The sequence below is a fragment of the Scylla paramamosain genome, chromosome 6, assembly GCF_035594125.1.
Source record: "Scylla paramamosain isolate STU-SP2022 chromosome 6, ASM3559412v1, whole genome shotgun sequence".
In the NCBI taxonomy this organism is placed as follows: domain Eukaryota; kingdom Metazoa; phylum Arthropoda; class Malacostraca; order Decapoda; family Portunidae; genus Scylla; species Scylla paramamosain.
Window position 1 is genome coordinate 34553584 of NC_087156.1, and position 13413 is coordinate 34566996.

The 13413-nt window shown below is 38.1% G+C and overlaps 1 protein-coding gene across 9 annotated transcripts in view; it reads right to left on the reverse strand.

Moving 5' to 3' along the window:
- LOC135101648 (multiple C2 and transmembrane domain-containing protein 1-like) overlaps positions 1-13413 on the reverse strand; it is a 169976-nt gene that overhangs the window by 9929 nt on the left and 146634 nt on the right. For 7 of the 9 annotated variants that reach the window (XM_064005934.1, XM_064005938.1, XM_064005930.1 and 4 more), the window contains 5 exons: positions 11796-11831; positions 8105-8198; positions 3262-3402; positions 2171-2281; positions 702-859 (listed from right to left, as the gene is read on the reverse strand). In XM_064005934.1, coding sequence (XP_063862004.1) covers positions 702-859; positions 2171-2281; positions 3262-3402; positions 8105-8198; positions 11796-11831 — 540 coding nt within the window. The remainder of the gene's footprint in view (positions 1-701; positions 860-2170; positions 2282-3261; positions 3403-8104; positions 8199-11795; positions 11832-13413) is intronic. The other 2 variants (XM_064005931.1, XM_064005936.1) reach the window with 2 other exon arrangements.

The window sequence follows — 13413 nt, forward strand, 5'->3', positions numbered from 1 at the left end:
GCATTCAGGAATTAATTAAGTTCTAGAACTGAGGTTCCACTGTATATCAAAATGTTGAATACAAATCCTTAAAGTGAGAATAGCTTTACAGAGATTAAGAAAAATTAAATGGCTGTTAAGAAACACAACCAAGCAATCCTCTTGGGCAGCTCAAGCCATACATGAAAAGCCCTTGAGAAATTATACTCATTTTCCTTCCATGCCAGGCAACCTCCACCATAAAGAAAAGAACATCCAGCTTAAAATTAAGATATAATCAATACAGATATGGAATAATAAAAGTAGAAACAATCTTTGATAAGCCATCGGCAATTGAATTCATTAAGAGTATCAAGTTCCTTGAATTATCATGATCCTCAAGCAATGCAAAGCTTCATTTATAGTACAGCTCATACCTTTTCAGACTCAATGCTTAATAAAAGCTTCAACCATTTCTTTGATGCAATGATATCAACTCCATTATGAATTTCACACAAGCTCAAGTCACTTAGCCTTACATGATGGCAGGCTCTCCCCTACCAAGAGGTGCTGCATGTCAGAACCCAGCCATGAGCATCATAGGAATCAGAAGCAAGACTCAACAGGCACCAACAGTGACATATACAGTAGTGCAGAGCTGAGGGATATGTTAGGTGCTGTAAAATAAGTGACAATGATCAAGGGTTACAACAATAAACCCTGAAATGAGAATGCCAACACACCTGCTGAGAGGTGTCACTCTCCGTCCCACGCCCAAGGAGGGGACTTGGTGATGCAGTGTCATTGGTGAAGTGCGCAGCACGGGCAGGTGTGGGTGGGGAGAAGTTGGATGCTATGGAGGCTCCTTGATCTCCAGACTCTCCTGGTGCCCCACTAGTATCTGTGAGATGGTTACTATTAGAAACCCACTGTCTGTCTCACTTTCTTTTAAGAAAAAATAAATAAGGATCAATTAAACATAAATGTTCATATGTAATAAAACTACATAGGTACTTCAGGTAGTTCAATATTGCTTTATCACACTCAAGCTATGCTAGTTCAAAAATATGAGGCCAAAGCCATTTTAGAAGTATGAGGGTAAAGCTGACCATCAAGTATCATAATCAAGTTATGCTTTTGAGCTCAAACAATGCTACAACACTCTGGGAAAAGGAACTTAATGAAAATAGTTTTGACTAGAAGTATTGAATTTGTTGTAATATGTTGATATATATGATGCAATATAGAATAAACTTACTAAAAAAATTACAGTTTCTTACACAAATAAATCAAATGTTTACAATGACCACTGTAACTCCCAAAGAACTCTTCCCTTCATCCCTGTAATGAATTATGCATTTTCACGATAAACCATGAACATTACACATCTATAATATTCAAAGTGAATATCATCATATAACATGAGACAAAAAAGTAAGCAAAATTTCAAATCAAACTGTTTAGCATGCATAAAAAAAAAAAAAATTTAAGAAATTCAAATAAAGCTGAAGAAAAGAGATAATGAGAAAAGTCAATAGTAAAAAAAGATGAAGCATATGCAACATGTCACCCAAATAATGACAGAAGAAACCACCACCCTAAATTTATTATAATTGGGAATATAGGATTTAAAGCAGGCAAGGGCCGCACACCAGCTCTTCTTTATTACCCACACTTGAGGCTAGTGGGTGATACAATAAGCTTCTCCTGGTGAGGTTTCCTGTAAAGCATTTCAAATTGAGTACATGGAACTGACAACATACATACAGAAACAGCTATTTATTCCTTTACTTCCCTCTTACTGACATGATATCAAGATGAAACCTGTGCTGTAACAATAAGAAATTTCATGAACTTTCCAAGAGTCTTTTCTTGATTTCATATCAAACTGTAATATTTCTTAGCTTCCAGTTTTACTATATGGAAAAAAACATTTTCTAGTAATAATATTGCCAGCACTATTTATACACCAACATTATGTACCTATTTTCAATAGATAGTGCTTTTGAAGGAAGGGGACTTTTAATGGTCATTTTATACAAAGGTAAAACACACTTGCTTGTTGGTGCCAAACACTCAGTGGTGCAACACACAGCTCACAACAAACAGCTCTCGCACAGAAAATGGTGCAGATGACAACGCAATAAGAGCAATGAAATAGGCAGACCCATTTCAGCATTGCCTCACTTCCACAGTAACCACCTGCCAGTACCTGGGTCAAGAGATGCTTCAGTAGAGACCAGTAGATCCCCAGGCAGTTCCTCCATAATGCGAGACTCAGTCTCTATGGGGTCTTCCCCATTTTCAAAGAGTGTGTTAGGATCTGAAGATTGACAGAACCATACTGGTAATTTAGGGTTCCAAGTTATTAGACCTTCTATCCATGTATCTATCAAACTGCTCTGAAACTGTGGTGAAGTACCTAAATATAAACACACACACACACACACACACACACACACACACACACACACACACACACACACACACACACACACACACACACACACACACACACACCAGAATTTCCTCCTTTCTGGTAAGTTTTTCACTGACCACTTAACCATTTAATACACATGCTGATTGTTGTTTGTCAACTTTCTCTTCTTTTTGCTGCATAAAGACAGAAAATGTTCTGCAGTATACAATAAAGAACTGAAAATTAGTAAAATGTCACCATATTCTAAGAAGAAAATATCAAACACAGTCCTTCAGGCTACATTTAAAACATGTCTGCACCAAATATCATTCACTTCCGTTTACAGTTTTCTTTACAGGTAACTTTTATTTTATCAAGGTAAGAGTAACTGTCATCTCTATGGCACAAGTTCACTTACCAAACATCACAGAGAATAGCCCCAAGAAATACTGGAGATGACAAAGAAGAAAATGAATTGATGTAGAGAGAGCATAACATGCTCTCACAGATGAAGTCCACTAAACACTAGTGGAACACTGTGATTCTTGTGAGCTGCCAAGTAAGTCACAAAGATAACTGGCCAGTGATCTATGACTTGGAGGATATGAACCTGCACCCATTTGTATAAAACACTTGCTGGGGTGTCTTACATGACTTTTGTGCTGTCAAAAAAACATTTTAAGTAAAATAGAAGTTATATAACAAATATGATTTCTGGGAAAAGAATGAACCCCCTACTGCACTCATCAGTGTGTACAACACTGACAGTACTACACCTCATAAAACACTACACAACAAAACAATCTGCATAATTACTACATCATGCAAGTTCTGGTCCAGGCAAATGATTACCTGACAGACAACCTTCCCCTTCAAATATTTACCGTTTGAGTAGTGTCTGCCAGAAGCAAGGTGAGGACCACGGCGCGGGGACATGGTGAGAGGCGTACCCGAGGAGGACTGTTCCGCTGAGGAGTTGTCTGCTGCATAGTCTGTGGTGCTGTCCTGTCTCTCAACACTCACATCTGAGGATGGACATTAAATGAGTCACAAACGAACAAGCTACCTATAGTCAAACCTCAATTTTTTAACAAATCAGTCCTCAAACAGAATTCAAACTTATAATTGCACTGGTTGCTGTACAGTAACTCAGTTGCCAAAGAATTGCCAAAGAATAAGCAACTTGGCAGTAAAGCATTACAGTGTACATCAAACAAGCTGTAGCACCAGCTCAGAGAATGGCCGCTCTGAACTGTTCCTCTGATTTTGGTGATTTCTTGTGCATTACTTTTATTTTTCTTTTACTCCATAACCCAACATGGGGCCTATGAAAGCTAGTGAAAGAATGAAAGTGAAAAATAAAACAGGGAAACAACAATAGAGGTAAAGAAAGAGATTGCAGAGAAGCATGAAAATGGCATCCATGCCTTGGATCTGAATTTGCAGTGCAGCTAGATTTAATGATTTTCACTGGTTTCATGTATGAACTTGTGCATAAAGTACCACTGTAAAAGTTTAAAAAATCAATCATCTGCTGTCCAGGAATGGGTTAATCCATTTTACATTCATTCCTATGGAGAAAATGGTTTAAATTCTGAAACATTTTGGTTTATGAATGGCCTTCAGAAATTAACTGAACTGAGATTCCATTCTGTATGTTACTTACATTTCTTTATGCATTCTGCTTTATGGTTAAAGTAATCAAGGGCTGAAAACATGTCTCCTTATCACATGATTCATGTGTGTCAACAGGAAATAGTTTTAATGTAATGTGATGGTATACACTAGCACAGGCACAACACATGGCAATCTGCATGAATATAATAATGTCCTGGTAGTTTAAGACCTTAGCACAGAACATGTACTACTGTACGGGTCAAAATTATGGTACGGTGATAAATTTATAATACAATATCAGTGTAATACTTTTCTTACTGTATGCTGCAGTATGAATGTATGAGTGATTTTTCTGTACCCTTTCCTGCCAAGCTGTACCTGCACACACAGCTGTAAGCGGAATCTAGTTTATAAATCTTGCATACTATTAAAGAATCAGTGGTATATAGTAGGTTTACTAGTACAGTATGTTCACTTCACTGTTATGAGAATTTCCAAATACTAAATACTATGTTCTCAAATTTTCTATTTATTTCTTTTAGAAATATGCAGGTCCACTTTGATAGCTTCTCTCATTTTAAACTCTTCTTCCCCTTTCAAAGCAAATGTTTATTAAAACACTGGTAAAATGGCACTTTCAGACTATGCTCCTTATCTTATTCTCTTCTACCCCCCTATGCACAGCAAGCAGGGGAACCCTGGTTGGAAAGTGTGGTATTTGGATGGGGAGGGGAATAAAAAAGTGAAATATGCAATATTATAATCTGAGGAAATTTCCCTAAATTTCTGTGAATTTGACTATTTTAGTAAGACCAATTTTTTTTCTCTCTCAATTAGATACCCGCAAGAAAACTTAACTTTCCCACCAGTTTTGAAGTTTGCTGGGCATAGAAAAAGTGAAGACAAATGACTGGATGGGGGAAAATCTGGTTAATCTTACCAATAATGGCTCTTCATGGACCAGTGAAATTATGCACATATGGTGATGAATGTACAAGGCATGTGTGGTGGTTTTGTTTTGGGGGTCATGCTTTGTAACGTTACAGTGATGTGATTTGTATTGTGCCACACCACAAATTCTAAGTCAATGCTGATGAGGCCCACTAGGAAGGATACAGTGTAATGGGTGTGTTAGTAGGTATGTTGGTATGTGGTTACTGTGACTGCATCACATTGCCACAGTAACTAGTCCTGTGGCAGGTACTTTATTCACCACTGTGTTATTGACTAATATTTCTGTTGCACTGGATGCAAATTAATTGTCATATTAACATGTAATCAAAGGAGTCTTTATGAGCAACACATTTGTACTGCATGTAGTGGCACTAATTCAAATGGCCTGTGTAGTTTGGATCACCAACATTGTGCCTATAGCTACTGAATTATGCGTACTGCATCATGACGCTCTAGTAAAGATTTCATACTCAAACATTAGTAAATTACTGCGGGCATCCCAGTATACCAGCAGCCATATGAAGCATCTTCCATCAAGGTCATTTTTGAGCTGGGCGATTATCTCTGATGACGTATACCTATTTATTAGATGACACGTGCTACTGGCATGTTTCATCGGTTACACGGCATCGAAGACTTTACATTTACTACAGATCAGGAAAGGTAGTGTGAATGTGGCACCGCAGGATCAAAAGTTACGTGGCCCCGAGGAGAGAGGCAATAAGGGAAGTGGCTCATATTGATAAACGATAAGCAACCATGTATTATGTACTTTCAAGTGTTTTCTAAAAGCACTTAACGAGTGGGATTAAATATCATGATGCAAAAAAAAAAGAGTAATGCATACTACACAGATCACTTGCTTACCTATTGGCAAAACATAATCACTTAATAAAATGGACTGATACTAATCTGGGCAAACTATTATCAAGCCTCCAATGTCACCTCCACTTCGTCCTCCCTACTGGCTGAACACTGGGTTGGGGAGATCAGGTTTCAACTGATTGGTTTAAAATACTAATATTCAGTGTCCGAACCATGATCTGATCCTTATATAATATTTAACATACAGTAAAATTCCTCTCATCTGGCATTCGAGTATCCGGCAGCTTCAAGTATCCAGCACATTTTTCCCCGAGCCTTAAAATCAATAAAAAATCAATGTGTACTCATAAAATCGATTAAATAATGATTAATTATGAGGACGGCACAATCCCCGAGTTCCAAAAACAGTTTAATGTTAAGGATGCGATATTCATGGCTTCACTTGCTTGGCTAGACGTTAAAAGGCAAACATTGATGCGATGGTGGCGCAAATTGTACCCTTTGATGATGTGTGATGATGAGGATGATGAGGAGTTTGAAGGGTTTGTAGGTGGCATGAAAAATTCGGTGGTGAGCGAGCTGAGGGAAATGGGGGGAAATGTGCAACTTAAAGTGACAGATGAAGTGTTACAGGAATGGGTAGACGTGGACGAAAATCAGGCTGTAACATTCACTCTCACAGACGAGGAACTTATCAACGCTGTAGTAGATCATTTAGAGAAAATTAGTGATGATAGTGATGATGATGATGATAATGAGCCTAAAGTAACTTGGAAACAGGCTGCGAAACACATAGCTGGCTTTGTCAGGTTTGCTGAGCAGTGCACATACATGTCAACCTGAGATGTTATGACCCTTTACTGCATTGAGAATGAGTTTTTGCTGCAAAGAAGGAGCTGCAAACAAGGAGACATTAGAAACTATTTTAAAGTAGCTTGTAAGGGAAACGAAGTGGGGCAAACAAGTACAGAATCTGATGATGTTGATGACCCGGAGGGTGTTGAATGAAAGGTGTGGGGAGCAAAAAAGTGTCACAAACGCTCGTACATTTTCATATCTTTATTGTATGCTATACACGTTGGCTAATATTGAATAAAGCAAATAAGTGTATACGTACTTTATTTTTGTAACCCATCAACTTATTTATATGAGGAAAGTATTAAAATGAATGTTAGTACAGTAGTATTGTGTGTTGGTGAGTGTGAGGTGGCAGCGCGGGTGGCGACGCGCGGCACGGCGATCAGCTGATCTTTGTTATGGTGAGATGCATGAGTGTAGGGTGGTGATTGTGGACATAATTTCACTTCTATTGAAGTATCTGGCATGCTTCAAGTATCCGGCATGTCGGTGGTCCCGTTGATGCCGAATAAGAGGGATTTTACTGTAGTTCATAATTAGCTTAGTAAAAGGTCAGCAGTCACAATCAGCAAGCCACTAAGGCAGGCATGCACTGATGAGCTACTACACTGTAAGCTAGTAGAGTTGGATGAGAAAAAGTAAAAAGGTCTGTATGATATTAAATAAGGCTAGAGTAGGGCTTTATACCTGGTTTTAAATACAAATACAGTAAAATCCCTCTTATTCGGCATCAACGGGACCGCCGACATGCCAGATACTTGATACTTGAATAGAAGTGAAATTATGTCCACAATCACCACCCTACACTCACGCATCTTACCATAACAAAGATCAGCTGATCTGATCAGCTGCTTAAGTGTAAGCACAACACGCTTCCTCTTTTCTACAACTTTAGGCATGATGAAGGCGTCAGGCGATAAACAGTGCACACGCGGAACTGAGTCACTGAGTCAACACAGTGCAGTGGGCTGCGGGTGGCGCGAAGCAGTGCGCTCTGGTGGCGAGGGGACAAAGTATGCCTCACGCGGGAATTTTAATCGATTTTATGAGTACACATTGATTTTTTATTGATTTTAAGGCTCGGGGAAAAATGTGCCGGATACTTGAAGCTGCCGGATACTCGAATGCTGGATGAGAGGGATTTTACTGTATTGCTTTTTTTTTGGGGGGGAGAGGGGTAGCAGGAGGGGGGAGGGGTGAAACTGCCACACTATACGTCCGCTCTTTTTGTCCGACTTTTTTTTATTATTAGTATCATCATTTCTCTAAAGAATACACAGGGACAGCCACTTACACACAAAGTAGCTTCTTGCATATTCCCTAATATGTCCTTATAATTGCTAAACATATAGGTAATCATTTAATATCTAAGCCTTACTATTCTCATCCACATACAATCTTATCCAAAATAATGTAGTGACAGCAAGTGACAAAGTGTGAAAGGTGGTGTTACAGACAAAGAGGGAGCCTTGCCTGGATGCGAGTTGCTCCTAACACCGTCTAGCAACACGTCTTTCCGCCTCGCCACCACCTTGCTCTCCTTACTCAGGGTCCGCTGGAACTTGGTCTGGAAAAAAGAGGATCCATTAACAGTCTTGAATGTTCTTAAATATCCCACATCCTGACGACAACGGACGGTTGGGGATGGCGGAGGAGAAAGTTGTTTATGTTGTAGTTGTATTGTGTTGTGGTGTGCGTGGTCATGATCGCCCAAGCCTATGGGTAAAGAGTGGTGTTTCATGGGCCAGTGTGGTTATTTCTGCCAAGCCATTGTCGCCTGCACGCCACGGCTCGATACACAACAGAGTTACAACACAACAGATAAAACAGAGGAGCACGACACGACACACTGATATGCAAAGGAAGGTCATAAAACAACACTGTTTTATAAATATTTAGTATAAGGTGTTCGAAAATCATGCCGACTTACAGAAACAAAATAAAACCATGTACGTAAAACGTGATAAAACTGTGTTATGGGCGTACGCTATGCTGTAGACGCAACTTAACAGGATGAAAAGAAGTGGATCAATTAGTATACTAAATTGTCACTCTATGGCAGTTAATTATGAAGTAAGAGACGTAATTTCTGAATTCTGAAATTTTAGGAAAATAATTTTGTTATTCTTTGATGCGTTAGTCATTAGGAAGCACTTTTCGATCTGACAGAATTTTATCCTGATTAAAATCTAGGGACAGCCTTCTCAAACATTATCGCTCCTTATTTTGATTACTTTAAACATGTTCTAATGAAAGTTACTGGTGTTTTCAAGGGAATTTTCATGACCACAGTAATAATTTAACAAGGATATATAACTAATGGGAAAAATGACCTATGAGAACCTGACTACTCATATCCATTGAACTAAAGATAATCCTGATGAAATAACAATAAGAGAGTACAGTCTAAACAGAGGTGATCTAAGAAGCCTCACGTCAAGCACTGCCATAATTATAGTGCAAACACGATGGAGCACAGGCGTCGTAACATGAAATACCAGACATTTGCATATTATATTAACTCATTCTAGATGCAAATTGTTCCATAGCAGTTGCGGAATTCCTCCATTGCTTCGGACAGTTTGTGTGCTTTAGGCATCCCACTGAACACACACACACACACACACACACACACTCTCTCTCTCTCTCTCTCTCCAGGCTACACACAAGACGCCCATATTCTCATATCACGAGTAGATTAATTTCCTCAAAAGCAAGTCGGGCGTTAATAGTTAAAAAAAAATGTTACTTTTTCCTCTCCGTTAAACATGACAGGGATTATGGCTATAAGATACACAAATTGTCAGTACCCTAAAAATAACAAGTTTCAATTGAGTTCGTTTTGTTCTAAAAGTGTCTTTATACTCCTCTTTATAAATTTTAAAAAAATCCAAGTTTGAACATACGCAAGTCACGTAACTCATTATTTCCACAACACACACAATTGTATGAAGGGAAAAGTCAAAGAAGGAATGGATTTTTATTACCTTTTTTTTTCTTCCTTTCTGACAAAACATGAACACTTTTCTTTAACCACGCAGGGGTTCTGAGTGGCAGCGAGTCGTGTTGGTGTTACTGAGAAGGGAGCCAATGGAAACACGAAAACTGGATAGGATGCTTTGATTGGATGGAGAGAGAGAGAGAGAGAGAGAGAGAGAGAGAGAGAGAGAGAGAGAGAGAGAGAGAGAGAGAGAGAGAGAGAGAGAGAGAGAGACTGTGTGTGTTTGTGTGTGTGTGTGTGTGTGTGTGTGTGTGATATTTGTTACATAAAACAGAAAAGGGGCACAAATTTCTAAAGATGACAGTTCATGGTCATTAAGAGGAAGCATAGAAATAAAACAGAAAACTAAAAAAAAAAAGGAAAAGAAAAATACTTGACTGAAATTACATATGATGATTTTATTTATTTATTTATTTATTTATCTATTTATTCATTTGTTCATCCATCTATTTTCAATAAGGTTAAATCGTTAAGTAAATGAACTAAAAAAAAGACAATTTGCATAAAGCATGAAAATGTAAAAAAAAAAAATAAAAAAAATTAAGACAAAAAAAAAATACAAAAAACATTAATAGTTAATCAGAGTTAATATCGACACATGAAAACACAATATCACGAGACTAAAAGCAAACTGTTAATTGAACATTACACTGAAAATTAAGAAAATAACAGAAAACAAAACAAAACAAAAACGAAGGAAGGAACTACACAATCACATAAAAAAAAAAAAAATAAATAAAATGCAGAGAAAATAACAAAAATAACCCACAACAAAATCAAAACTAGAGAAAGTAAACGGGGAAAGGAAGAGGAAGAAGAAGGTGAACAGAACAACGTGACAATTAAGACGAGCAAAACTAGGAAGAGGCGGGACTGGGTAGGAAGGACGCGAGGAACGAGGGCCAAGCCTACACCACCAACAGGTTTGCCGGGGCGCTGGACACCTGCCAGAGGGAAACGTGGGAAGGGTGGTGAGTGAGATGGAGAAAAAAAAAAAAATGTGGTAGGGGAAGGGAAAGAGGAAGGTAACCGTGTGTACGTGTGAATGAGGGGAAGAGAGGAAAGAGGTGATAAAGAGGGATGAGTGACCGGAAGAGGGGATGATTTCAAGTCGTAAGTCATGTGTAAAAGTGAACAAGTGTTGGAGTGTGATGGATCAATTAAGACGAGGAGGATTAATTGTATGTAGAGTGTGTGGGCGGATGGGAAACGTGTAGCGAAACACATAAACTAAACTATAAGACAGAGAAGAAAGAACAGTAGAAAGCAAGAGAAGAAGACGATTGAAAAATAGTAAAGGAAGACAAGAAAGAAAAAAAAGTAGGGAATGGAAGAAATACACAAGGAAAGGAAAAAAAAAACACTGGACTGACAAAAAAAAGAAAAGAAAAGAAAGAACCAATGAACGAAAAAAAAAGATGAAAAGAAAGGCATAAAGAAAAAAAAAGAAAAGAAAGGAAGAGAGATGAACGAGAGAAGAAAAGACAAAGCGAAGAAAAAAGCACATTATTGGAAAAAGGGAGAACACAGAACCACAATAATCATCTCTGGAGCCTTGGAACGCGCATTCAGGATGAACCAAGATTTAACACATTAATGAAGGAAAAAACAGGTAATTACCACACGAGAACAAAGAAGACGCAGACAACTCCACCTCAGGCCATAGGAAGAGAAGAGCGGCAGAACAAGGGACACGAGAGAGAGAGAGAGAGAGAGAGAGAGAGAGAGAGAGAGAGAGAGAGAGAGAGAGAGAGAGAGAGAGAGAGAGAGAGAGAGAGAGAGAGAGAGAGAGAGAGAGAGAGAGAGAGAGAGAGAGAGAGAGAGAGAGTTCACGTTAGAAAATGGAAGAGAAGAAAATCAGTTAAGTTTAAGGGAGAGAAACAAATGATAAGAACGTAAAAATGTAGAAAAAATGCAAGAGATTATTAGTAAGCATGAAGTGAAAAGACAAACAAGCACCGTTGGAAAACTGTAAACGTTAAAAACCAGTAACATAAAAAAAAGGGTTAAATCGACGCATTAGTGAGGAGTAAGTGAGGGTTACGTTAGAGGGGGAAGGAAAGAGCGCCAAAGGAAGGGTCACGCTAGAGTCTGAGTACGGGCAGTGGCAAGTGTGACCAAGGGACAAGGTTACGGCTTACGGGAACACTTATCCTGACACACCTTCAGTCTGAACTCGGCGGCCATCTTTTTAACTCTCTGGTCCAGGAGAGAAAGGAAGAAAGAGGAGTTAACAGATAATAATCGTAACACAGTGATAATAATCATAATAATAATTATAATAATAATGATAATAATGATGATGATGATGATGATAATAATAACAACAATAGTAATAATAATAATAATAATAATAATAATAATAATAATAATAATAATAATAATAATAATGGGTGTGGTATTTCCTGTAATAAAAGAACGTACATTTTGTATAATTAATGAATAACTGGTTATTTGCATTGAAATATTTGCATTTAAATGTGATGTGTGTGTGTGTGTGTGTGTGTGTGTGTGTGTGTGTGATCAACTTTTTATTTTTATTTTAAAGTGAGAAAGCAATATCGAAAACAATTCAAGAAACACACTCTCTCTCTCTCTCTCTCTCTCTCTCTCTCTCTCTCTCTCTCTCTCTCTCTCTCTCTCTCTCTCTCTCTCTCTACTCACGGAGAACTTATGAAAACACACATTATTAATATAGGTATCCTTGAAAACTACTGCTAATAAAAGTGAAAATCTAGTTCTTTGAGAGCCACGAGAAATAGTTGTAGTATGTAGCAGTAGTAATAATAATAAAATTAGTAAGAAAAAAACATTAATTTATGGTCAAGATTAAAATTTTGAAATTAAGTGATCTTGCATTGCTTTGCAGGCCAACCTTTATATAAGTACGTCGCTTTTTAGGCAAGAATATAATCGTTGGAAGTAAAAACTAAATTAACAAAACAAGATAAGATAATAATAATAGCAACAACAATAACAACAACAATAAACAAACCTTCAGCCATAAACTGCAACATTAGGCTCGACAATTAAGCCAAACTGCGCACTTCAATATAACAAACCTTCAAAAAGTGACGTCAGTTATCTCCATGGACATTAAAAGATAGATTGCAACCATTTCCCTCTCTCTCTCTCTCACACACACACACACATACACGTACACTTTTTTAAACGGCAATTCACACGCCCATGAACGTAACTGTCCGAGCTGTGAGAGTCGTGTCCGGGCTATAAATGCACAATAGAACCTCACTTTTAATGAATCCTGAGCTTCGTTACAGCCTTGCACCTCCACTGCCGCCAGACCCACAGCGACCATTAAGGCTTTCTCCTAACGCGCCAGCCACCCACCACCCACCCAGCCATCCACTACTGCAGTATGTATTTGCAGGGCGTATTTTTCACGTTGACTTTGTGCTGTGTATGTTAGTTTTCCGTGAATCCGTGTTTCTCTTTGTATATGCACTCGTTTGTTCTTCTCTTGTCGTTGTTGTTTGTGGTGGTGATAGTGGTGGTGTTGGTGTTGGTGTTGTTGTTTTTCTTTTCTTCATCATCATCATAATCTTCGTCCTCTGCTTCTTTTTGTGTACGTCAGTTTTCCGTGTTTCTCTTTTCTTTTTCTTCTTCTCCTTTTTTTCTTCTTCTACAACTTCTTCCTCCTCTTGTTGTTGTTGTTGTTGTTGTTATTGTTGTTGTTCTTCTTCATCTTCTTTCTTTTTTCATCATCATCATCATCATCATTCTCTATTTTCTACTTTTTCTGACCTGTTTCTGCTATGTA